This window comes from Chiroxiphia lanceolata, chromosome 1 (genome assembly GCF_009829145.1).
Source record: "Chiroxiphia lanceolata isolate bChiLan1 chromosome 1, bChiLan1.pri, whole genome shotgun sequence".
NCBI lineage: Eukaryota > Metazoa > Chordata > Aves > Passeriformes > Pipridae > Chiroxiphia > Chiroxiphia lanceolata.
Genome location: NC_045637.1, coordinates 92,769,806 through 92,796,053, shown reverse-complemented (window position 1 = coordinate 92,796,053; position 26,248 = coordinate 92,769,806). Strand labels below are relative to the sequence as shown.

Sequence of the window (26,248 nt, the reverse complement as noted above, 5' to 3'; positions counted from 1 at the left end):
AGTCTTTCTGCTGTGCCTTTTGCAATCGGATATGTCTGTCACGTATTGGCCTCATAAGCCACCAGCGTGCCTGCAGCAAATGTGGATAGTGCCTTCACAAATCTTCGTTCGCGAAGCCTAGCCATGATGAGACTAAAGAGTCCTGAGTGTTCTGGTGTATATATTTGAAACTTGGCTGCTGGTTTGGGGTGGCAGCTGTTTCATTTTTGATCATGTTAATTTTCCATAAGGTAGCTGACATGCTGACTTGCACTGAGTCACTGATACAAAATAGCATGAAGGTATTTGGAAGACAAAATCTTCTAAAGAGTTGAAAAAACATTCCCTGGAAAATAAATTGTTACAAAAATTTCCATAGCAACTTGAGGGCAGTTTTAATCCCTTGAGTGAAAACAAAGTCCTACCCCGTACATGCCCTGAATTAACCCAGGTATTTGCTTGTGCTGCTTTCCAAAGATATGCAGAGGCTTTCAGAGCTGGAAAAGGGCAACATCCTGCCACCAGGCTTTTCCAACTAGAATGGAACTAATTCACTGAACGCTGTAAACCTGCTGTAGCAAACAGGACCCTGGAAGGAGCTGTTCTTTCAGTTCTCAGCTGCTTGTTCCAACCTTTGCACTGACTTCTCCCTTGCATGAACACAGCTTTTTGTTTGGTTGCATAGGGAGTCAGATCAAGGGAACTGATCCATCCGGTCGATGTCTAGACTATCATGGAGTTATATTTCATTTGGATCTAGCCCTCTGTCTCATCACCTTATAGACCCTTGAGTGGGTACTGGAAAGACAGGCAAGAACTAGCAGCTACTAGTGGGGAGGAGGTTGAGACGGCTGCTCTGCGTAACCCTGACAGCTTATGGCGTTGTGTTTACCAAATGATGGCTTCTGGGGTTTTTTTATCACTTTAGGAAAGAAGCTTTTGTGGAATGTAGGCTTCGCCGGCTACCCCATGTTTTTCAGAGCTGGAGCAAGTCTTATGTTTTAACTGGGCTGAAGCATATCTGTCATACATTTGGATGAACAGTGCTCTCAGAATGAGTTCAAGGATTACATCAGGGCAGCATCACAGCTCCACATGAAACTTCAGCTGTCTGCTCCTCTCTATCTGATCTAAAGTGAAGTTTTCACATCATTAATCAATACTGTAAATGACTGCTCCAAGGTACAGAGCCTCAGTCATACTCCTAAAACTGGATGATTGGTGTTGCTTCAGGTGGGATGCTCACTTGCATCTTACAGCATTTAAAAGATGCCATAGAAGTAAAGCAACTAAAATACAGGAAACTAATAATATTAACTAGATTGATGTTCTGCATCTAAGTAGGTGTAAGAATGATGTTGGGCCTTTTTCTCATGTTTCTCTGAGATCTGTTCTTAGCTTTTCTAGAGTATTCAAAACACATCTGCTGAAAGGAGGAAAAAACAAAGCAGTTAACAAAAATATTCAGTTAGCCTGAAATAGGGCATTCAGCCTGAAATTTCAGACAGTACTTACACATGTGTTTGATATTGAAACTCTTTCAAAACAGCATGATAATAAGGGCATGTTCTATATAATAAATGAGTACAGTAGATTATGTTACAGTCAGATTAAATGTTTTCATTTTAAGTGTATTTAAATCCTGCCTGTAATTAACATGTCCAAGGGGGGTTTGGCTAAGAAGAAACCCTCCTAGCAGGCAATGATAATGGAAGAACCAGTGGTGCAACCACTAAAGTATTACTGATTTTCAAATTAGTAAAATGGGAACTAAGGTCTTGAGGTTACTTGAGAGGTATAATTTAGGGATTTTAAAACTCAGATATTTTAACTTTTAACTACACAGTATCTTTATTACGAAGCAGGTGTAGGGAAGCTGCTCTATGTTCTTGCTTGTTTTGCTTCTGTTACTGTTAAAACTTGATATAAAGTCTCATCTCCTGAGTTCTTGCTGTCACGTTCTTACTGTTACCAGTTCTTAAATCTGTTTTTCATTATAGTTGTTCTATTACATCCCAGGGAAGTGCCTGACATTTCCTTTCCAGTTTTTCAAGGATTTTATCTTTATTTCTGCCAATAGCCTGAGCAGTACAAGGCATTTTTCTTTCTTTTTTCTCCACATCTTACATCCACAGAAATTAGAAGAACCCTGAAATTGCTTTTTTTCTGGCATTTCCCAATCTGGAAACTCAAGAGAAGCTCTGAAAAAAAACATGTCTTGTCCCCACCAGGGACATCTTTTATGTGTCACAAGGTGGTGTCTCATCACTTATTTGCAGCATTCTTCATAACACATGTTCTAGTAAGAAGACTGGTTCTCTGTACCTTAGCTTTTGTACTTACAATGACAGAGAACCCTAAAACAACACGACTGACAATGTGGTTACTTGTTGGACTTTTCCTAAACAAGTAACCAATGTCTGTGTGTCTGTACATCCATTTCCAAGTTACAGCCTCTTATCCAGTCTGACTCTGAACAGAGACCCCTTGTGTGTTAAGATTTCCTTTTTTTCAGTCAAATGAGGAATCTTGCAAGTTTCAAAGGAGGCACAAAGAACTTTGTTATAAAATGCCATTTGATCTCAAGTGGATGTTTAACTGGTATCACCTAGAAATACTTCCTTCATGAAATATTTATTACTTTGGAGTTCATATCTTAAAAAAGTGTGTATTTGATAAATTCTTAGTTTGTAATGTTTTAAAACCAATAAACTACAAGGTCCTGCATAGAGCAGAACTTACATTTGCAGAAGTGAAAAGGGTGAAAGGGAAGGAGTAAGCAGGATAATTGAGAAAAGGGCCCTCAGAGATGAGGGGTATACTGCAATATGCAATGAAGATGTTTCATAATGTTTTAGTGCTTGGAAGGGTATTCTTAGTCTCAATAAAGTGGATATTGATTATTTCCTTTACTTCCAAAAGGACTGCCTGTAAATTTTAGAGGTAAATTACAAGATTTTCAATAATATAAATAATTCTCCATAGTCTTAGGTGACATTTCATAACACTGTAACTCCTCTTCAGAGAAATAAATTATTGCAAACAAAAGCCTTTATCCAAATTCCGTATGAGAAATAACTGAAGCAGAGCTGTAAAAATTATTAAGCAAAGGATGCCAAGCCTTTATTTGAGCAAGTATTAAAATCTGAAATATGGTTGGATTTGTCAGATATACTTAGACAGGCAGAGGCATCTTCTTCAGATACTGACTGGTGTGCCAACAAAAATTTAATATTACTGAAAAGCTTGAATCAGCTTAAGAGGCTGTTCTGCATGGGTAATATGATTGAATTATATCTGCTATGAGCTTGAACATGGTAGGAATGAAAATGAGACTTTGTTAGAGATAAGGGCCATCTGACATACAGGCAGAGGCTGGAAGGTCTGGGGCTGTTCAGCCTGAAGGAATCCAGGCTCAGGGGCGTCTTATCAATGCATACAAACACCTGGTGGGGAGGGGGTGAAGACAAGGCAGACTCTTCTCAGCAATGCCCAGTGACAGGACATGAGGCAATGGGCACAAATCAAAACACACAAGATTCCATCTGAACACAAGAAAACAGTTTGTTTACTGTGAGGGTGGTCAAACACTGGCATGAGTTGTGCAGGAAGGTTATAGCGTCTCCATCCTTGGAGATCTCAAAACCCATCCAACAGGACACTGTTCTGGATGGTCTGCTCTGGCTGACCCCTGCTTGAGCAGTGGGAGATTGGACTAATTCACCTCAAGAGATGCCTTCCAGCCTAAACAATTTTGTCATTATTCTGACATGGGCAAACTGAACAAACCTGCTTTTTTTCTGCTCATATGAGGCCTTGTCATACAAAGTTATTTGAACAGTCTTGGCTATTACGAAGTATCATAAACATTTTCAAGAGGCTGTTTATCCTGATGCGTTGGTTCTCAGTGGTCATCTGGTTAACTATTATGCTTTTCCTTTTACACTGGTGATTCATAGCAGGTGCCTGAAAGCATCAAACTACTTTAGGTACCACACAGGATGTGCCTTGATCAGTGTTTGAAATCTATGATGCAGATAAAGGAACTGAGATATAATAGGACCTTGAATTTCTCTGAAGTACTTCAGTAGTTTTCATTTTTCTGAAAATACTATTCTTTCTAGTAGGAATTTCCTGTAAACTAACCATTTTTAATACGTATATGTGTGTATACATATATGTATGTTTATACCTGCACACATACATTTGTAAATAAGCCCATATGTATAAGAAAAAGGAAGAACTTAAAAAAGCATCCATGTGCAGTCCTGCCTGCAGCATTTTCTATCATGGGAGCAGCACCACCATGTTGCTGGGGTCTTTCTCAGATGCATCTTTACAGACTGAAGTCCTCAGCTTCTGATGGACTCTGTGAAAGCCACATCTGTGGGTCTGCTCACAGTGCATTCCCACTCATTATCAAAGGGAAATTCAAGGAGGTATCTCCAAATTCTGCCAGGCTGATTAGTGTCACTTATTTTCCTCCAGACATGTACATGTATGCACACAAATGCTTCCTTGAAGATTCACTGTAGTATTTGATAATTTTGCCTTTATTTTCAAGCATTGTGAATGCGTTCAGGTATGATAGCCACAGGTAAACAAGGTTATTTAGCTTTGCTGATATCAGTTTAACAGAAACCTGGGTATTGAAGCAAAGACTGTGGCTCCCATTCATATTTATATTTATCTTGTTAGGTGGTCAATTAGCTCTATAGAATGCCTTCAATAGGTTTAATTAGTTGCAATCATGGGGGTAAAAGGTTTATCATACATGGATGAAAACATGTAAACATAACTTTCCATTTATTGTTTTATATTTTCTGAACTATTTAGAATTTATTTTCTAAAAATTAAATAGCTCAGTGTAGACAGGACACGTTCCCAGCCACTCTTTTCAATGCTGTCTTCCATTCTTCAGTTAAAGAATATTAAAGGTATATATTTTTCCACGTTCAGAAAGAAAAAAATCAAGGAAAGTTAACTTATTTTGAAAACCTCACTGCCATCGGTTCCTAATCCCATTCAACTCTCTGTTCTTTTGCAGGACTCTGAGGAGGAAGACAGTGAGTTGGAGGCCATTAATAAGAAACTGATAAGTCCACAAAGTTTTCAAAATTTCCGGCCTTATGTACCGGAGGAGTTTGCTGACTTCAGTATTTACAATGCTAGCCTGGAGAACAGGGAGTGGTTCTCTTCTAAATCAGACTTCATGAGTTCACGTGTTCTAGAGAAAGAGGTATCCCGCAGCCCCACCACTAGCAGTATTACTAGTGGCTACTTTTCCCACAGTGCCTCTAACGCTACCCTGTCTGACATGCTTGTTCCCTGTAGTGATAGCACAGACCAGCTAACCAGTCACACAAAGGAGCTGGACTCTAATGATCCCGCAGGATCATTCCTTGCACATGATTTAAGATCTTCTTCGAACAAGGAATGTCGAGAGTCAGAAAAGGAGCTAGCAAAAGAAAAGTTACCAGTGTTACCACTGAAAGAAAACAGTGCCTTAACGGAGCAAGTACCACCGTCCCTCAGTGCCACTGACAGAGACTCTCAGCGGTTACCCAGAACTGGATCACTTTCAGCTCTGAGTTCCTTGGATAGCAAAAATACCTGTTGTACAATTGAATTTTCAGCACGCGAAGTAACAGTGGAGCACACGACAGACATTCTGGAAGATCACTCCTTTACAGAGTTCATGGGCGTTGAAGATGGGAAGGATTTTGACCATTCCACGGCTCCGCAGTCCTGTTCCCTTCTGTCCTCTAATGGAGTGAGCGCCTCAGTGTCACCCCAAGGTCCTGACAAGGAGCAGAGCACTTGTGCGGGCCAGCAGAGCTCTGCAGCAGCAGCAGGTGACCGGCTTGCAGGTGCTGTGGAGAGCCCTTTTTGTTCTGTACTGGTAAAAGAGACTTCAGATCCTGAGACTTATCCTGATACTTCCATAGACGATTTTCTTACGAAGGACCACTTGGATGGTTCTGATTGTGAAGAAGGTGCTTCTGCAGATCAAGCCCAAGTCTTGCCTAGCTGGGTAGCTGTGGGCGAGCAAGTCTGTGTTGGAAGTAATAAGATGGGCACAGTGAGATACATTGGAACGGTGGATTTTTCAGCTGGAATCTGGGTTGGAGTTGAACTAAATGTTCAGCTGGGTAAGACTAAATATGCTCTGGGTTATCTGTGCAGTTAGCGTGAACAATTTTTAAAGTTGCAGTACAATTCATTCCTATTCAGTCCTGGGAAGTTTCTCCAATTTCATGAAGTTTGGTATCTGATATTCTCCACTTTCTGTTTATAGGGATATTCTAATCAACTTTTATTTGTCTTAAAGCCCTGCTCTTCTTGCTTTATGCAGAATAATGTTTTTGCATGTTGTAGTAGTTCCCATTGGTACCCATCTGTTTTTACAGATCAGAGAAACAAGAAAAGCCAAAAATGGGCAGATTTTTTTAAAAAAGCAACATGCACACACATTCATGGGCATTGCTGACAACGTGCATCACTTGTCAAACTGGTTTGCTGTCAGTGGCTTTCAGAGGTTTATTTTTGTTTTCCAGTGGGGAAAGCTGAATTCCAGGATACAGGTTTTCTTTAACTTCAGTTCAGAAGGGGTTGGAAAAAGTCAGTGTTCTGCAAGATGTTCTGCAGTGTTCTGTTAAGATGATGTTTTTAGTAGTTTAGCTAATAAATATTATCACTGATACCAGAAGTTTGTCTGGCAGCTACATTTTAAGCTTTGCAAGCAATTGGTTTGGAGGACAGTTTATTCTGTAAAATGAACAAGTGCTTGACTTTTTAAACTGTTAGTTAACAAAGTAATATTTTAGAAAATCGTCTTTTTGGTTACAATTCAAGCCCTCGTTTCCAAGTTTTGTTCGCCCTAGTGTATTGTGAGCATCTGGCCTCATGACTCAGCATGAACGATTTTGAGTATTTTGCAGATGACCAAAGCTGTTCACGCTTCAGCACCTCAACTGTATGTGCTAATGAAAGTACCAACATTTAATCCTGTGCGTTTCTTTTTGTTGAAGGAAAGCACGATGGAATTGTAAAAGGCAAAGAGTACTTCCACTGCAAACCACGACACGGTGTCTTTGTTCGTCCTGGGCGCCTCAGTAAAGCACCAGCTTCCACAAGGAAATGGAGTAGCACTTCACGGTGTCAGGCATCTTCCACTTCAGAGAAACGGAAAAGTTCTGTGCTTCAAGGCTCATCAGCCACTCCTAAGACAGGAGGAAACGTCTTCTGCCATTCAGGAGATGCAGCGGCTTCTGCTTTTTCTAGGAAACAGGAAAACAGGAAATCTTGGATTAACTAAACTGCAGTATTTTTGCACTTACTACACACGTTACTGTGTAGAAAACTTTATGGATTTTTGAAGCTATTGTACATTTTAATCTGTCCATACGGAATGTGTATTCTCTAGAGTCCTTGACTTAATTCTCTAATTTTTTATAAATAATATATATATTATATATATATGAATGTGTATCTATAGTTTGTCTGCCAGTGGGCAGATACGGCTGCACACTAAAATACAGTTAAAGCTGATCTGTAGATAACTGAGGTACTGGACTATTTGTTACGCAACAACTTGGGAGATATATTTTAAACAACAAAAGATATTTTATTGTGGAAAAAACCAGGATGTAAATCCGTATTTGGAAAAAAAAAAAAGCTACAGTTTGCTGTTCTTACTTACCAAAGAACTTGTTTTAGACTGACATATTTGCTGTTTATATCTTTCTATTGTAAATGTTTTAACTGGTAACTTGGTGCCATGTTTCTTTTAGTCACTGGGCACCGTGCAGCCTTATGTTCCGTGTTTAAGCACACTGAAATATCCAACTGCTACGTATTTTTTGTCTTCCTAGAGGCCTGCCACTGTGCTGACTTGGCATTTGATTGGAATGACTAATGATGCCTGAAGCTATATACATCTGGCATTTTATGTGTTAACATAAGCAGCTGGGCAGTTTGACTGCAGAAACAGTATTACTGCAAGGGTGTGAGAGGACAACATTTTGGATTTTTTAGGGGGTTTTGGGTTTTTTGGGTGTGTGGGGGGGAAGTGGGGAAACAAAGAAGCAGTAAATGGATCATGACTGCGAACTTTGCACTTGTTACTTGCTGGTTATTATCAAGATGAAATAGGACCTGCTAAAGTAATTTTAATCTGTAAAGTTTATTTTAATAATGGGAATGATGGAGGGATTTATGTCTGGTGCTCATGAATTCCTAAGAAGGTTGTTCCACATGTAGATACTGTAGATGCCTGTACAAGCGTTCTGGATATTTGTAAAGTAACATGGTAAAAAATGAGTGAAGTGAATGGCCTGCTGTATCTGTTCTTTGTTCCTTAGCAAGCGAATGATTGAGATACCTGGGACCTTACTGAAAAGCTGCTGTTCTTTCTTTGATTGTTGTGTACAGTAAGCGGACTCTCGTATTTTACTATTTACTGTAAAGAACTGTAATTTATATACTGCCATACTGTATTTAATTGGTACAGACCTACTGTGTGTTAGAATACAGACTGTTTACTTGGGATTTAAAAAAAAAAAATGTTTTGCTTGTATTTGATACAATTAGGCTTTGTGGTCAAATAGTAAGATGTTTCTAGCTGATGGTGCTCAGATGCAAAGAACTTTGTAAAAATGCTGAAGGGGACAGTATGATTGGAGTGGAAGACTGGATGGTGTTAGCGTGTCTTACCACTGACTGGGTCATGCAGCGTAAGAGGAAAATAGCAGCCCCTGTGGATACACATTCCTCACCTTCTGCTTTCCCTGTCCCTCACAGGAGAGGGAGCAGAGTCAGGGAACTCCTGACAGAGAATGGTGCTGTGTGGGTCAAGGGGAGACAGGACAAGTTCCTGGAACATAGACAAGAGAGAATCATTGCTAAATATGTAAAGGCCTAAGCTGCCTACAACAGGGTTGGCTGCTGGGAGGGCAGTGTTCCGGGGAAAGGTGGTGAAAGGAGGGGCCGTGAAGTTCAGTGCACTTGCCCTCGACATGGCTTTTGGCTCTTCTGAGACAGGATTCTTATGTGTTAATTGATTTTGGTGAAATGCATATCCTTGCAGAACATTTCATACGTCTGTTGTCCACCTAGAGTTGCTCTCACTGCATTAATGACACTGCTGCTGGAGAAAATTACCATAATAGAAAAACATTTTATGCAGAATTATTTTATCAGGCACAAATGACTGTAGAACACTGCCACATATCTACACCCAACACCCCACTATATTGAAGTTAATTTTAGATGTCACTTTAATCTTTTATAAAGCTTCTTAGAAAATATACTTACACATTTCCATAAACATATTTGTTTGAGGCCACTACAACCAATTTGGAAAGTCAACATGGCCATTTTCTTATGGCAAAGATTCGGTATTTACATCAGGTTAGCATCAGCTGAGCTGGGCTCTACGTTGTTTCAGACCTCTGAGAATACAGAATGCATGATTGATTGCTTCTGAAACCAAGGGATCATTGTGCCTCTTGGGGTATGCGATCTATATGTGCCAAAGAGACCAAAACAAGCCAACCTTGTGCTGTACCCATGTTGCATAACCTGTGCTATTGTGAGTTCTGTTGTTACCAAAAGACCTGTACTTCTGCAAACCTTGCATGTTAACATGCCCTGCCCTGGGTTAATGTAAAGTTAGAAGGAACATATCTAATGAGTGCAATGATGTAATGAGAAAATGAAAGCTTTTTGGTTGATGTGCTTTTCAAAACTCTAGTACATAAACAGAAGCACCTTTTCCTGTTAGTCTAATGTTAGACTAGGAGTTTGCTGTCTTGAACTTTGGAATCAGTGGGGTGAAAAACGTGGTGATAGTGCAACTGCAAATTGCCTTTTTTTTTTTTTATATTAACCAGCATCAAAATACACAGCCTAATAAGCAGGGTGTCCAGTCCATACCAAGATCTTAATTAAAAAAAAAAACAAACCAACCCCAATCGTGATATTGAATAACCTTCAGCAGAGGCAATCCCTCATTCAGCGAATCTGACCTCTTGTTTGTATCCCCGCTCCGCGTAGCATTACCAGATTCTGACCATCAGGGTAGTTAGAATGCTAAGCGAGATCACGCTGGCCTTCATCTTGTTTTCCAAGTTTATGATGTGCTGGTTTTCCAAGCACAGTGTGGGGCCTTTATGGAGACTCAGGCAGAGTGCTAAGAGAACAGCCAGCACGGTCCAGTTCGATCAGCAACACGCAAAGGTTCCCCCACCAAAGGCTTCCGTCGTGTTTGCAGCTGGAGGCAGAGTACGACGTGCAAGTACTAAGTAAACGATAACAAGTGCCAGGGAGCAGTGTAATGAGAGAAACATCGGCCGCAAGCCCTTGGGAGCAACCTCTGGGTGTTCTCTTCCCCTGCCCTCGGGTAACTCGATCAGGTAACATGCCCTGTGCCAAGAGGCCGGGCGGGAGACAGGAGCTGCCCCCGGCCTGCGGGGCTGGTGGTGGACTTCAAAGAGCACATCCCACACGGTGGGACTTGCCTTTCAGCCTTTGTCACCTTTGGGTACGTGTTTTTGAAACCTCTTCATCTGTTTACGCTGGTAATTTACAGGGGCGGAGGGAGGAACGTACGCGATCTCTGAAAAGGGCTACGACGATTTAAAAAGGTGGGGTTGGGGAAGGGCGGAGAGGAAGAGTGTGCATTGAAAGCAGCAGCAGTCTTCTTTCCGCAGAAGAAAAACAAACTACAAACAGCTTTTCTCATTTAAAAAAAAAAAATAAAAAAAAGCTAAAAAAATCTTTTCTCGAAAAAAAAAACCTGTGGAAACTGCGCGCTGTCCAAGCGCTGCTAGCACCACAGGTTTTTCATCAGCGGGCGCCCAAAACTGCGAATGCCTGAGGGCGGACCTCAAGAGGGATGACGCCGGGGAAAAAAAAAAAAAATAATCTCGCTTTTTTCCCCAGATTGTTCGCGTACAATTTAAGCGAGGACACGCCACCCTCCATCCGTCCATCCACACCCTTCTCGCCTCCTTAACAACGCTGCCCTTTTCCCCCCACCCCGTGTGGGGGAAAGGCGGAGCGGAGCCCAGGCCCGGCCCCGTCGCCGGGCGCGGGGCGGGACGTGCGGAGACGCACGGCTCGGCCTCGGTCGCCGCCGGCGAGGTGAGTTGGAGGCGGCGGGGCTCGAACCCGTGGACCCCGGCGCTTAGAGCGAGGGCCCGGCAACCGCGCGGGCGGACGGAGCCCCGGCGAGGGGGAGGCGGCGGAGGCGGCGAGCGCCGCCTCCGCCGCCTCCCCCTCGCCGGGGCTCCGTCCGCCCGCGGTGCTCCCCTTCGCCCTTCTGCGGGAGGGCAGATGCACGTAGGCTCTGCTGCCCTCTGGGGCTGCCGCCGCCGCGGCTTCGTCCCTTGTTTTTCCCTTTTTTTTTTTTCCTTTCCCCCCTCCTCTTCCTTAAAATGCCGGTTTGACAGAGCCGGGAGTTGCTACGCCGTGAGGCAGCAAAACAAAACCAGACAAAAACAAACCGCGGCTGACATTTGCACCTGGTTCTTTGTGGAGAGCTCCGTTGCCGGCCAGCTTGCAGAGAAAATTAACGCGCCCCGAAATAGGCCGCTTCTTTTTCGTCTTCTTTTCTTTTCCCCAGGTGGAGGTACTTCCTCGATGTGTCTCTTCCAATTTACCGCCAGAAGGCTGGTTTCCCAAGCGCACTGCGGGCTTAAGGCTTCGTCGGCAAAGAGACAGAAGTTTTGCTTGGAAATGGCTCGTCCTAGTTCAAGTAAGGCATCGGTTTGTTTGCTTAAGCGGCCCGGACAGGCTTTTAAAAAGGTGGATTTGGAAGTCTAGAAGCTTTTGGGTGCTGGATGAAATCCGTAGGTTAATTCAGAATGTTTAGAAGAGCGTGAAGTTGCTTTTTATTCCTCCAGCTGTTAAAATTAACCTTGTGTGTCTGTATAGTTCCACAAACCCATGCATGATTGCAGTCGGCGTGGTTGCCCTGTGATGTGTTTCTGCTTGTAATTTACGCACATAAACATACACTAGTTAATTGCATTTCCTTTTCATAATCCTAATGAGTATTAAAACTCATTCCTTATTTCTTTGTACAAGAATTATGGAGGGCCTGGAGCATTTGTAACGGCTCAGGAGCAGGCTGTTGGGTAACCCCAGCAGCCCTGTGCAGGCTAGCAGTAGTAAATATTCTGCTTTTCTTTGTATGGGGATGTTTTGTTTTTGTTTTTTTTTTTTTAATTTGAGAGTGTACCTTAACTTGAAAACTGCACACAGAACTTAACAGGTACAAAGCAAACCCCCAAGTGCTGAGGTGCACTTGCTTTTTCTGCCACCTTGAGCATCAGCGTTTGGTTGCTGTCAGAGACCAGGCTGGGAGGGTTTTTGGCTTGAGCTTTACACATTCAGAGCTTGTGAGGTTTTGTTTACAAGAGTGGACGTGGCAGCAGAATAGTAGCGTTGTCTGCCCAATTCTGTGGGTCTTGGGACTTCTCCAGGAATTATTTCTCTTTACAGGAACTTACCTGCCTTTGGGTGGGGTTTTGTGTGGTCTTTTTTTGTTTTGTTTTGTTTTGTTTTTTTTAAGACACATAGTAAATTGTGGGGATTAGGTTTGTGATCAGCAGCTCCAAGTTCAGCTGGAGAGTCACTAGTGTTGTACTGTAGGAGTCCATCCTGGGGCCAGTATTGTTTAACATCTTCATTCATGATCTGGATGGCAATGCAGAGTGTACTCTCAGATTTCAGACAATACGAAGCTGGAAGGAGTGGCTGATACTCCAGAGGGTCCTGCCCTGGGGAAAAATAGCTCCAGGAACTAGGACCAGCTGGGGGTGACCAACTTGGAAAGCAGCTTGGCAGGAAAGGCCCTGGAGGTCTTGGTGGACACCATGTTGACCATAAGCCAGCGATGAACCCTTGTGGCAATGAAGGGTAATGGGTGTACTCAGTAGAACATCTCCAGAGAGGTGATCCTTTTCTTCTGCTCAGCCCTGGTGAGACACATTTGACATGCTGGGTCCAGTGCTGGGCTCCCTGGGGCAAGAGAGACATGGGCATACTGGAGAGAGGCCAGCAAAGGGCCACAAAGATGACTTGGAGAATCTGACATAAGAGCTGAGGCTGAAGAGATGGCATTGTTCAGCTTGGAGGAGATCAGGCTCATGAGGGGATCTAATTAATGCATAAAACCACCTGGTGGGGAGGGAGTGAAGACAAGGCAGACTCTTCTCAGCAATGCCCAGTGACAGGACATGAGGCAATGGGCACAAATCAAAACACACAAGATTCCATCTGAACACAAGAAAACTGTTTACTGTGAGGGTGGTCAAACACTGGCATGAGTTGTGCAGGAAGGTTATAGCGTCTCCATCCTTGGAGATCTCAAAACCCATCCAACAGGACACTGTTCTGGATGGTCTGCTCTGGCTGACCCCTGCTTGAGTGGCGGGGGGCTGAACTAGATGATCTCCAGAGGTCCTTTCTGATTTCAGCCATTTTGTGATTCTAAAATATGTTGCCTTAAAATTAGTGTCTGAAGTCAACTGGAAGAGACATTTTGGTTTTTCTGTAGCTAAGCTGTTCCTTTTTAATCTTGTTTTGACTCATAGAAAAAAGCAAAGGAAATTTGCCATGTATTTCCCAAAATATTTTACCGTGCGTGGAAAAATGAAGGGAATAATACATTCAAAAATAAAAAATAGTCATAAACCTATTTCTTAGTTGCAAACCTAGGAAATGGGGAGGATGCCTCAGAAGGAAATGGGTTTTCCCAAATTACCTCAATTTTGAAGATGATACTTCGTGAAGCAAACTTTTTTTTTTTTTTTTAATCTTAGGATCTTACCTAACAATTAGGAAGCAACTGTTCCTGGGTGGTGGTAGCAACAGTTGTTATCAAAGTAGCATTTAGTGTGTGGTTTCAGTTAAAGGCTCTGCTTTCAAATCTTGACTACATTCATAATTTAGCACACGTTGCCCTACTGAGCTTGCTCATATGCATTTTTGAGGATCCCCAGGAATTGCCCTTCAAATTCCGATATACAGAAACTCAGAAACCAGTTGGTATTTTGAAATTAAAGTCATGGGAGGTGTACCTCGAAGCCATTTCTGGATGCATAAGTGTGCCAGCACTGTCTGTGTTGCTCTTATGTAAAAGTGTAAGCGCTTGAGCAGGTGTTTATTTTCCCTCCCCACGCACAGATATGGCTGATTTTCGAGAAGTGTTTGCCAAGGCCAAGCACATTGCCATTATCACAGGAGCCGGGGTCAGTGCGGAGAGTGGCGTTCCTACCTTCAGGGGGGCTGGAGGTTTCTGGAGAAAGTGGCAAGCCCAGGTAGGTACTGGTGGCCCCGTGCCTGTGCAGCTGTGCTTCTCTGTCCATCAGGTAGGTGAGTGTGGAAGGTCAGAAGCAGCTGAGGACCTGAGACAGTGGAAGTGCTCCCATAGCAGTTTGGCAGTGACAGAGCTCTCCCTACAGCTGCCTCTGTAGCTCTTCCCAGCGACCTGGGAGTCTGTTTGGTGCAGCTGCAACTTCTTTTCTGTCATTCATTTTATCAGTTGCTTGGGTAAAACAGCATTCTCACAGACAGCTCTGGGTCTTTCTGCTGTCCTTGTTTTGTTGCTGCCTTGCAGTTCAGCTGTTTGCTCATCTTTTAATACCCTCGGGGTTTTTCCTGCATCGTGGGGCCTTTCCTCTTTTAAACTCCTAAGAGTTTTACCAAACTAGCAAAGGAAGAACCAGTGATAGCGACTGGTTGTTTTTTTTTTTTAATCTTGGTGTCTCATAATACTTCTTAAAAATGATTTAGGACTTTTTTGTTCTGTTTGGGGGCAGGTTCCTCACATCTTTAACTCTTCACAAGCTCTATATCTCTCACTGGAGTGATCTTGCCAACACTGGGAGCCACTGGGGTGGGAGAAAAGGTGGGAACAGTCACTGAGGGTGGAGTGGTGCAACTGCAAGCACCAAACTGTGCCAGCTGTACAGGTGCCTCATGAGTCTCATCCTGGTTGGTGCTGCAGATGTTTCAAGCAACTGTTATGCCATCAGTGCTTGCTGCTCCAAACACTGCAATCACATTTGTCTTTTATATAGTTTTTAATTACAACATTCCTGAAAGATTTGTTAAAGTTAAAAAGGAGTTAGAGAGGTGAGTTTTTCAAGGTGGTTTGAATCTAAAGATGAGCTTTTTCTTTCAAGTGACTAGCAATGCAAATAAAACCTGTGTTTGTATAAATGACTGGTCCTGCTGAAACAGAAACTTGCATTCACTGTTTTAATATCAGCAGAACTGTGCTTTGAGATGTTAGACAGAGCTTACTTCCTGATTTTAGAAAAGATAAGGCAAAGTTAAAGTTGCTATGAAAAGCAGAGATTCAATTTTACCAGCACATAAAAGACAAAACATTAGACTTTGATTTTGACAATGTGTGTAATTTAGCTCATGTTACGCTTAAAAATGCAGAAAAGAAATTGCTAGCAAAAGAAATATATCCACATTATGCTGTGTTTTATGGTTGCTGTGGAAAAGAGTTTTCGATGTCAAAAAGTTGCGTGCATTGAAATATCTGTTTCCTTTGGGCTGTACTAAACTCCTGATAGTTTGGTAGGGCAGCACAGGATAAGGCCCAAGTGTACTGTGTAAACCCACACACCACACTATTTCTATAAGTTATTTTCTGATTTGATAAGACACCTTGACTTGTCATCCTCGTAAGGGATATTGATCTATATTCTTATCAGCTGCATGTGGTTATAAATACTCTGCTTCTCCTTAGCTTGTGATGCCAGTAGCAGTGTAAGTGGCAGCGATCCAGCAGGCTTCATCTGGGGAAGGGATTTTCTTGCCCTTTTTTTGTAGAGTGACTTGTTACGTCTTTTCCAGGAGCTGGCTACTCCCGGGGCTTTTGCGCGAAACCCTTCCCGTGTGTGGGAATTTTACCACTACCGACGGGAAGTGATGTTGAGTAAACATCCAAATCCAGCACATATTGCCATTGCAGAGTGTGAAAAGCGTCTGAGCAAGCAAGGAAGGAGCGTTGTGGTCATTACTCAGAATATTGATGAACTGCACAGGAAGGCAGGCACAAAGCACCTCTTAGAAATTCACGGTACGAGCTGGTTTACCTCTTTGCTACAGGCCAGAAAACCCAGGGTGGACAGTGGGGAGAAGATAAAGCAGGATAAGTACTGGGACAAAAGAAATTTGTCTTTAAAATTATAACTTGCATAAAGTTATTTACAGTCACACCCTGTTCTCTTTTGGAAGCTGTTTCAGGTACTTCATATCCTCTTTATTTCTCATCTTTAGAATCTCAGAACCTCATCTTCCTGTTTTTAATGGATTTTTGGCAATAGACAGGAACTGGTTCTCCCTTCCTGCTTGCTCAGTTTTGCCTCAGGTCCACTTGAATACATCTGACTGTGACACTTGGCTGATTTCACTTAGAAATGGGGAAAAAAATCCCCAAGGACTCCCACTGTGTGGTAGTGGTGGTGCCAGACCAGTACTGCCACCAATAAAAGATGTATTGACAAGACTGGCCTCACCACCCCTGGTGGGTTCTCTCTGCCCTGTTCTGCCCTGTCCCCACCTGTGCAGTCCTTGGCTACAGGAGGACAAAGGATCTGGAAACAGATGAGATTCTCTAACCTTTCTCTCCTACACACAATGGTACTCCCTATCTTTTTCCTGTAGTCAGTGGCATTCCTCACTCCCACCCTCTCTCCCACAAAGTGCCAGAGCACAAGGCAGGTGCAGCACCTGGAGGTCACTGGGGCTTTTGGATCTGAGGAAATGTACAAGTGTGGAGAGAAGGAGGGTGAGGAAGCCCTTCTCCACCCCTAGAGGTGCCCCACTCCTCTTTTCTCCACTCTGCAGGCCCTGCGTGGAGTGGAAATCTCCCAGGACAAAGACCCATCCTGGCCCTCCAGCATTACGGTGCTTTTTAACTTGAGTATCACAGAAGGTTTAAATGGGATTTCCCACTGCTACTTTTGTGATTTGGACACAAGAAACCTGCACAAAATTTTTTGCAGTTGTGGATCCAAGGGTGAAGCCTTGGGTATAGTTTAATTTTGGTTATCTGTATTTTTTACAAAATGGAAACAATTTAAAACTCTTGTTAATATTGCTCATCTCTACAGCATGTTACTAATGCTACAAAAGTCTTGAAGTTGGGGAGTTTTACATGAAACAAAATGGTGTTAATCTGTGTATTTCTATTTTCTTTTTAAAGAAAATGTTTCTGATCTAATGGAAAAAGCAGAAATAATCCCCCTCAGTGATATTCTATATTATGATTTTTCTCCAAAATACCGTTACAGGACTGCATATTACTCATGTCCTGAGGTAGAACAAGGTGATACATCATAGCTTAGTGGGACTGCTGCTGTTTTCACTGCGGCTTTTCAGCTGACAGGGCTTTGTCTACCTTTGCTGGGCTGGGTGTATGATTAATGGTGATACCATTGGGTATCACCATCTTGGGTTGCTCAACAAGAGAGTGTGAATATGTGCTGTGTAAACAGCATCTCGTTCGTAATGCTGCCAGCTTTCAACATTTGGCTGTTAGTCTGTGTGGTAAGTTACCCACCAGGTGTAGTCTTCAAAGTCAAATAAAGGCTGTCTGGGATAAACACAACTACTTGCTTGTACAGCCACACCTTAGAGCCATCACTTCATCCCTAATGTTTTCTCTTTGTGTGTTTCAGGTAGTTTATTTAAAACTCGGTGCACCAGCTGTGGAAATGTCGCTGCGAATTACAAGAGCCCCATATGCCCTGCGTTGGCCGGGAAAGGGTAATATGTCTGCTTTGCAAACTCTCTGTGCTTTTTACTTTGCTGTTCAGTAGCAAAGGAGCCATTTTAGGAGCATATGGGAGTTCCAGCCAACCACCCCATTTTACTTTAGTATTAATAATGCTTAAATTTTACACAGCTGTTTTGAAACGTGAGGATACTGTTTGGTAACTCCTGTGAGCGCCCATGGTGCCATTCCTGTAAATGACTGATTGTTAACCTCTAAGTCAGCACAACATGATACATTATTAGAACAAATTAGAACAATTTCAGCTGATCTACAACTCTCATATTGGACATCAACTAATCCTGAGAATGCATCTTTACTCCCATCCTCTTCACTTTCAATTTTTTTTAATTGAGTCAGATTCTTATTCCTTAAATTGAACTGTCATAATCTTATACATGAATTTTCCTCTTCTGCATCTCTTGAGCACCTTGTAGCTTTTGACCTTCAACTTATCAGTAAGATTCTCCTGATTACAGATCTCAAAATAGACATGTGTGAAACAGTCAGGATGAAAGCATCAGTTCCCAGTATCCTTCAGTCTCCTTTTTCTAGCCATCTTCTTTCTTTCACCATTTAAAATGGAAGTGGGCAGGGGTATGGGCCAGGCATATGCTCACAGATTTCTAGTGGAGTTTTTTCCCTTTGCATTTCACCAGAGCTTTAGATAGCTACATAAATAATTGTTGTGCCTTTGACAGTCTTGAACAGTCTTGACAGTCACTCAGCTCTGGGATAATTCTGGACCAATGCCTGCCTGCCATGTGTCTGGTATTTTAGGGCTGCAGTAGGTGTTGAAGTTGGCTGGAGTTGCAAAGATTGCTTGATTGGAGAGTGTGCTTTAAAGAAAACTTAAGTTTTTATTAATGTATAAAGTGCACTTTTTATGATTGGATATGTATTTCAATTTTGTAACTTCAGGGCTCCAGATCCTGAAACAGCAGATGCTGCGATTCCAGTTGAAGACCTTCCTCAGTATGTATGGACTGATTTGTTTTTTGTTGTTACCTCTTCATGCTTTGTGCATCTCAAAGGCTTGTGTTACTGTTCATGTTGTTTTGGAAGGACACAGAGACATTCCACAGGAGAGAAAGGTGTGGAACTTTTCCCCAGAGAACTGAACCTAAAGTTACGGGGCACAGCTGCCAACAGGAGTGTGTACTAGAAGTCACCACGATGCCAAAGGCATTGCATATTTGTGTACTTGAGCACCAAGATGAAATGTGCCTAAATTCATGGGGCTTGTAGTAAGTGAAGTAGTAGGAGAATTGCAGCAAAAAAAAATGAGGGCTACAACAGTAAACGTTTTGTTACTTTGCAGGTGCCACCTTCAGTTAGTCTGGAATATTGTGCTGTGGTACAGCCACTGCATAGTCCCTTGCAGGCATTAAATGTGCCACAGTGCTTTTTTATTCTGGCTGAAGCTTTACCTTAGCTAGTTGCAGATGCAAAAATCCACTGTATTTTTCATCTGGTTCCTAAGAAGAGGCTAACACGATGTTTCTGTTCTTTGGTTCACTTTGTCCTTAAAAACCTGTTAGCCAATTTGTTAAATGGAGGCCGAGGTTTTAATTTTCATGCATTTCAGGAGATGAGTAAGGGGAAGACACAGTTAAGTATCTGTGTTGAAAAACTGTGCAGCAACCTGTTCATGTGACCAGGCAGCACATGTGTAATTCCAACACGTGTAGCATGGAATCAGCCGCAGCACATGGAATCAGCCCAGTACATAGTAGGGGAGGGTGCGGGGAGGGCTGTGAAAGAGAAGGGAGAGTGTGGTGGAAGGTAAGACGTGCCCAAGTGAGTATGAAAACTGCCTTGACATTTTGCAGCCTGCAAGGTCCACGTCAGTAGCGTAATGCTGTCCCTTTGTGATGTTTAAACAGGTGTGAGGAAGATGGCTGCAATGGGCTCCTGCGTCCCCACGTCGTGTGGTTTGGTGAAGCCCTGGATCCTGATGTTCTTACAGCAGTGGAGAAGGAGCTTGATATTTGTGACCTCTGCTTGGTAGTGAGTGGCGCTTTCATTACCTGTCCTCTGAACTGGCAGGGAAGCCATGCTAAGGAGGTTGCACCTCCTGGGTAAAGCAGATGTATCTGTGCTTCTCTGGGGAGCTAAAAGCCCCCGAGAGACTCTCTAGTGTCAAGTGTAAAACATTAAAAGACCTTGAAGTTTGGACATAGACTGCTCAGAAATTAACAGATACACAGGTGTTAGGGGTTAGCTAATATTGTTTAGCTGTTGAATTTCACACCCCTTCTACTCTGCTCTCGTGAGACCCCCACTTGGAATACTGCATACAGTTCTGGTGCCCCCAGTGTAAGAAGGACATGGAACTGTTGGACTGAGTCCAGAGGAGGGCCATGAAGATGAGCCAGGGGACTGAAGCACCTCTTCTATGAAGACAGGCTGAGAGGGCTGAAGAAGAGAAGGCTCTGGGAAGACTTTATAGGAGCCCAGAGAATTTGTAGGTGCCCAATCACTGGAGGTGTTCCAGGCCAGGTTGGATGGGGCTCTGATCAACCTGGTCTAGCAAAAGGTGTTCCTGCCCATGGCAGGGGAATTCAAACTAGATGATCTTTAGGATCCTTTCCAACCCAAACCTTATTATAGTTCTAATTTCTCAAACAGTGAAAAATACAATTTTTTTGATGCTCAGTCTAAAAGAAAGGAAGTGACTAAATGTTGTAAGAAGGTAGCTAGCTGTTATCCTGTGCTGCCCTTTTTGTGAGGTAGTTTACATGCACCATGTAGGTTCCAGATCCCTGAGCAAAACACTTGCTCAGAATATTGCGTTCTTTTTACTGAATAATCTCAAGTAACACAAGGAATGTCTTGGGGTTTTTTTCCCTGGAGACAAAGTTTTGTTTCTGGGATTTTTTTTTTTTTTTTTTGCATCTAGAGTTCTAATGCACAAACAAGCTTCTTTGGGCTGTATCAGAGAAACAATTCCTGATTGTTATGCTATGTTAAATAGTTATATATGCAGTAACACTGATTGGAGATACTGGTTTGGTTTAATTTCTGTAGGGATCTTCCATGCTTTAGTGGCTTTTGCACATAGAGTGTTCTGAGAAGGACCCTCACCCAAGGGGTTGGGTTGGTTTTGTCTGTTGTAACCACTGTCCTGCTACACTTGTGATTTGTCTCCCCGTCCCTGCAGGTCGGGACCTCCTCCGTGGTTTATCCTGCAGCCATGTTTGCCCCTCAGGTCTCTGCCAGAGGAGTGCCAGTCGCAGAATTTAACATGGAAGCTACTCCTGCCACAAACAGATTCAGGTAAAGCTGTTCAAAGCAGCTGCCTTTAGGCCCCTCCACCTTCATTGTCTTTTGCATCCAACTGCTAAAATGCTGGTTTTAGACAAATATGGTATAGTTTTCTGCCCAGCGCTTAAGAAATATTAATTTATTTTAATAAGTAAGAACAGATGATAGTTTTTTCATCGTGGAATTAAGTTTTACTAAAGACACAACTGCGGTTTCCTAAGTGTGGGAGTGAAGTCTGTCCCTAAGCCCCAGAAGGCCTACAGCCCTCTCCCCCTCTTCCCTCCTCTTCCCCCCTGCCAGAGGTGCTCGGGCGCTGCCAGATAACGAAGCAGCAAAAAGCAGGATGCGCTGGCGGCTGCCCGCGCCTAAAACCGGCCGCTCCCTTTCAGGTTTCACTTCCCGGGCCCCTGCGGGACTACGCTGCCGCCGGCGCTGGCGCGACATGAGACGGAGATCATCTCCTGAGCTCCGGGAGCGGCCCGACGGGACCAACGCGGCGGAGGCACGGCGGGCGGGGAGGGAGCGGGCGGCTGAGAGGAGGCGGCGGGTCTCGCCGGACGGTCCTCACGGCAATAAAGGGGCGGTCGGGACCCGCCGCCGCCACTTCCCTGTGTCCCGTGTCTGTCGGCGCGCGCCCGGGGGGCGGGGCACGCAGGCGGGGTTCCCTGGCGCACGGCATTCCCCGGCGGAAGGCGGGAGCGGTTCCGGGGCGGGCGGCGCAGGGACCATGGCGATGGCGCGGCCAAGGAAGGCGGCGGCGGCTGCGGGCAAGCGCAGGGCTCCCGCCGCTCTGCCCAGCCCGGCCTCCTCCTCGGAGGACGAGGCCCCGGAGCAGGTGTCCTTCGGCGTGGCGAGGGAGGCGGCCGAGGCTGAGAGGAAGCTCGTGGGGGAGGCGGCCCGGAGGTGCGGACACACACGCGGACCCCGAACGACCGTTCTCGGGCACTTCACCCCTCTTGTCCCGTGCTCCTTCTTCGCCCCTTTTACTCCTCCCTTACTACCCCTGCTCTCCTCTTACGGCTCTCCTTACCATGCTCTAGTCCTCCCTTTATTCCCCGCTTATCCCCCCTTAACACCCCCTTACCCTCCTTCTAACTCCCTTCACCTGTCTTACTCCGCCATCCCCTCTCTTACCCTGCCTTCACCCCTCTTACTCTTCGTTATCCCCCCCTTATTCCCCTTCACCCTTCTTGCCGTCCTCCCTTATCCCCCCTCTTATTCCCCCCTTCTCCCCGTCTTATTCCCTTCCTTCCTCCCCCCCGTATGGCTCTCCTACTCCGCAGCCGTGCTGACGGCCCCTCCCGCCTCCCCGCAGGCACCGGGAGCTGCTGAAGGAGAAGCGGCGGCGGCACCAGGAGCTGTTCGCGGAGCAGAAGGTACAGCGGCGTCCCCCCACCCGCTCCCACCTGGCTCCGGGCGGGCAGTGGCTGAATGCCCGCCTGACTTCCCTCTCCCCCCGCAGAAGCGGAGGCTGCTGCCCGAGGCCGTGCTGCAGGAGCTGCAGGACGTGGCTGCCACCCCTGCGCCGCCCGAAGGGTGAGGGGGTGTGGAGGGCTCTGGGGTGTCTCGGTGGATGCTGCCCAGCCGGGTCCTGGCATTGGGAGGCCGAGCTTGAAACGGGAGTAGACGAAGCGAGTGTGAATTGGAAGAGTAACCTGTTGCTTTTTCCTTGCTCCCTAGATCTGCTGAGCAGGCTCCGGCAGATGACCAAGGTATGCTACAGCTTACTCTGCTAGCGCGGAGCACTTCTGATATCTCAGGAGTTCATTTCTGTGCCAGAGCTGCAACGGGGTGAAAGTCTGAAACATGGACAGACTCTCTTTTCCCAAGGGAAAATCTAAAGACATATTTAATCTAATTCTTGGGCCTTTTACAGAAGTTGCTTGCTGTACAGTGATTTCAGTTAAAACAGCCTGAGGTGTTTGAGGAAATCTTGAGCAGTTGTTATAGCTGAAAAAGCAAGGATTACCAGAGGTGGATTAATATTCAGCACCTGTGTAAATTATAAAGGCTATTCCTGGATAGAGTTGTTAAATCATCTTGATACTTTACACATCAAACTACAATTTAACAGCATCTGTAAAATATGAAATAACTTTTTTTTCAAATTCAGAACTACAAAATCAAGAGTCAGGAACGTTTATCACTGCTGTTTTCATCTGTACTTCAAAGTACTTCACAAAACCCTTTTTACTTAAACAATTCTCTCATCCAGACCTCACCTAATTATATTGCTGGATGGTGTAACTGCTACTTTTTCTTCCTTTTATTGAAAAAAGATCTGCGTTGAGAACAAAGTGAGACTGAAGCTGAGGCTGGACTCCCATTTGTGGGTTACCTGTAGCTGTTGTGTTGCACTGAATTTTTGTCCTGTAATTAATCCCATTTTGTTGATGCCGAGGAAAGCTGGCTAGCAGCCACCAACTTTGGGTTGCTCCCTTGGGGCATGTTTCTTCCCTTCCATCTCACAGCCCTTCTTACTACTCAGTGCTTCTGAAAAATGCTTGTTGTTTAATTCCTGTTCCTCTTATCGGTTTTGATTCATAATGTTTGGGAAATTTTGTTTTAAAGTTACATCAGGTGAAGAACTTGAAGATGAGGCTGAGAAAGAGAAACAACAAGGCCAGGCCCAAGGGCAAGGCCAAGCCAAAATGCAGGTGAAGAAAGGCAAGGCAAGCAGGGGTGCCAGGTAGGAGGAAGAAGAGATGATCCAGCATGTCTACCCCATGTGGCTGCTTTTGCCTGGGGGATGGGGCATTGCAGCAGCTGTTCTGTCACTGCATGGCTGTACCCTCTTCTGCACTTCATGTTTCCCCTGCTCTTCCTCTGATTGAAGGCATAGTTATGTGCTATAAGCATCTTTAATATCTTCTGTTATCGCATGCTTATGTAGAATGGATTGGATGGGACCTTACTTAAAAATCACCTACTGCCAACCCCCCCTGCCATGGGTAGCAACACTTTCCTCTTAGGCCAGGTTGCTCAGAGCTCCATCCAACCTGGCCTTGAACACCTTCAGCGATTGGACATTCACAGCTTCTCTGGGCAACCTGCTCCAGGCCTCACCACCCTCACAGTAGAGATTTTTTCCTAATATCTAATCTAAACCTGCTCTCTTTTAGTCTGAAGCCATTCCCCCTTGTCCTCTCACTACATGTCCTTGTAAAAAGTCCCTCTCATCTTTCTTGTAGGCTCTCTTCAGTTACTGGGAGGTTGCAATTAGGCTACCCTAAAGCCTTCTCTTTTCCAGGCTGAACATCCCCAATTCTCTCAACCTTAATGTGTGCATGCATATATATATATATATATATATAACAAAATCTATAATATAAATAATTTTTATATGTTAGATATATATAACTGCTATGAGATAACTGGGCAGTCATAAGCACAGCAGTACACACTGTGTTATGTGCTGCTACAAGTGGGGTGGTTGAGCACTGAATTCCTGCATTTCAGTCTTTTTTTCTTTTTCCTCTTTATTTCTTTGTCACTGATGTCCCTAGAGAGGAATTGCACTGGCTTCTGGGAGAACTGGTTCAAGACTCCCAAGGAACAACTTGGGGCACACAAAGGCATATAACAACAGCTTCAGAGTTTTGGTCCCATTTTTAATTTTTTTTAATACTGCCACCAAGCTCATCTGAGCATCAGAAACCAGCAACTGCTGCAGTTGTGCTCAAGTAGCAAAGCTTGACACTAATGTGTGTGTTGTTCTGGGTTCTGTAACCATGGTAAAGGGATTTACATCTGTCTTTTTAACTAGGTCAAAAGGAAACTACGCAGCTGTGTGCTTAAAAGATCAGAGTTTAACAGGCCTCCACCAACAGCTTGCCAAAGACTTTCTAAATGCTCAGCTCTATGGGCCACACACCAAGCGGGTACAGGGTAAGCAGTTTTGGTTGGGCAGGTCTGCATCTACTCTTGTCTGGCTTAAACTTGGTAATTAACACTCATTTCCATTTCAGCAAATGAATTTTTTTCGCTTGCAAACAAGAAAGACCCAGTTAAAAAAGCTGCAGTTCAGTTTGTGGACAAATCTTGGGGTGAGTATAAAAAGTCAAAGTGGGTGCTACTTTTGCATATGTGGTTAAAAGTACACTTGAGTAAAACCAGTGTTCCTGTGTTAGAGGCCTGCAGCTTGTGACCCTCTAACCAAAGACTGATAGTAAGGGAAGGGCAGCACAGTGTTACAGCCTCAGTGGGTGTCGTGAGGATGCCCCTGGAGAGGGTGTGAGAGACACAACTTGGAAAAAAATTGCCTCATTTTTGGTACATTAAGAAAGAACATTAAGAAAGAGGCTGGAGGCTGAAAAAGCAGTTGAGCTGTTCGAAGGTGTTCCAGGTATGTGTAAAACCTAAAAGCAGGGATATCAAATTCCCAGAACTTCTGTGTGAGCACAGAGAAATAGCATCTGTTGGGGACAGACTCACACCCACACAGTGTGTGAGGCTCTCGAACACCAGAGACAAAAGTTACTGATTGTTAAAGCATGCAGGATCTGCTTTTCACTTGTGCTCCATCACTGAAAGCACTGCTGTACCTGCATCCCCCTTCTGAAGGAGGGTGGTGCAGGCTGGTACCCCTGGCTAGTTGAAGGCACCTGGTGTATGTAAAATACCATAGGAAGTTTATCAGCTTTCCCGTCAGTTATTCTGTTCTGAAATGCTGCAGCAGTCAATGGATTGCTGCTTCTACAGCAGAGGGGCAACTAACTAACAGCTATTTATTTTTTTCTTAAGGGCAAGAAAAAAAGGAAAAAGCAGCAAGGTTTAAGAAACGTTGGATCGCAACACAGACTAAAAATTGAGTCTGAAAACAGCTTTTTCAGAAGATGATATTAAGGACTTTTGCTGAAAGTTAATCTCTCAAAACAATAGTGGTTTTTTTCCCTATTTCATCATCACTTTGCTTTCAGCTCCACCTACCAGAAGGCACTGACCTTCACCAAGCTGTGCCTGATCAGACTTTCCTGTTCTCTCCCCCTTTCAGAAGTTCTTGGGGAAGCTACAAAGCGACAGGACCAAGGCAATGTTGTGTAACAGCTGGTGTTAGGACCAGGCTTGTTGAGCTGCCTCTGTGAGGCAATGCCTTTGCAGAGAATAAAGATGAGCCATGTTGTACCTACTGTTGCGGATGCTGCATTTCTTACAGCAGCTTCAGTTACTTGCATCTCTAAAGGGAAGTCTGTACCCTAA

General features: G+C 44.1%; 3 protein-coding genes and 2 long non-coding RNA genes across 12 annotated transcripts in view; 3 read left to right on the top strand and 2 right to left on the bottom strand.

Annotated features, from left to right (window-relative positions):
- KIF13A (kinesin family member 13A) overlaps nucleotides 1-8,562 on the top strand; it is a 107,642-nt gene extending 99,080 nt beyond the window's left edge. For all 6 annotated transcript variants that reach the window (XM_032692301.1, XM_032692324.1, XM_032692316.1 and 3 more), the window contains 2 exons: nucleotides 5,027-6,131; nucleotides 7,011-8,562. In XM_032692301.1, coding sequence (XP_032548192.1) covers nucleotides 5,027-6,131; nucleotides 7,011-7,297 — 1,392 coding nt within the window. In that variant the 3' untranslated portion in view covers nucleotides 7,298-8,562. The remainder of the gene's footprint in view (nucleotides 1-5,026; nucleotides 6,132-7,010) is intronic.
- Nucleotides 136-11,865, bottom strand: LOC116789069. The gene is made up of 3 exons (XR_004357867.1): nucleotides 11,505-11,865; nucleotides 3,426-7,259; nucleotides 136-1,402 (listed from the first exon to the last, which is right to left on the bottom strand). It is a non-coding gene; the product is annotated as an uncharacterized LOC116789069 (long non-coding RNA).
- Nucleotides 10,434-21,655, top strand: SIRT5 (sirtuin 5). Of its 3 annotated transcripts, none has more exons than XM_032692376.1 (9): nucleotides 10,434-10,522; nucleotides 11,606-11,737; nucleotides 14,173-14,306; nucleotides 15,859-16,084; nucleotides 17,688-17,775; nucleotides 18,704-18,757; nucleotides 19,669-19,792; nucleotides 20,946-21,061; nucleotides 21,439-21,591. In XM_032692376.1, exons 2-9 carry the CDS (start codon nucleotides 11,623-11,625, stop codon nucleotides 21,512-21,514), a joined length of 933 nt encoding a protein of 310 aa, XP_032548267.1. In that variant the 5' UTR covers nucleotides 10,434-10,522; nucleotides 11,606-11,622; the 3' UTR covers nucleotides 21,515-21,591. The 3 variants fall into 3 exon arrangements, with proteins under 3 accessions (XP_032548267.1, XP_032548252.1, XP_032548260.1); XM_032692361.1 differs by lacking the exon at nucleotides 10,434-10,522 and adding an exon at nucleotides 11,033-11,124 and having other exon boundaries at nucleotides 21,439-21,655; XM_032692369.1 differs by lacking the exon at nucleotides 10,434-10,522 and adding an exon at nucleotides 11,253-11,322 and having other exon boundaries at nucleotides 21,439-21,590.
- A 2,501-nt stretch (nucleotides 21,656-24,156) lies between these two features.
- Nucleotides 24,157-26,178, top strand: NOL7 (nucleolar protein 7). Its single transcript, XM_032692389.1, has 3 exons — nucleotides 24,157-24,937; nucleotides 25,018-25,095; nucleotides 25,793-26,178. Exons 1-3 carry the CDS (start codon nucleotides 24,781-24,783, stop codon nucleotides 25,858-25,860), a joined length of 303 nt encoding a protein of 100 aa, XP_032548280.1. The 5' UTR covers nucleotides 24,157-24,780; the 3' UTR covers nucleotides 25,861-26,178.
- On the bottom strand, nucleotides 24,640-26,013 carry LOC116789063. The gene is made up of 2 exons (XR_004357866.1): nucleotides 25,236-26,013; nucleotides 24,640-25,189 (listed from the first exon to the last, which is right to left on the bottom strand). It is a non-coding gene; the product is annotated as an uncharacterized LOC116789063 (long non-coding RNA).
- Nucleotides 26,179-26,248: the final 70 nt, after the last annotated feature.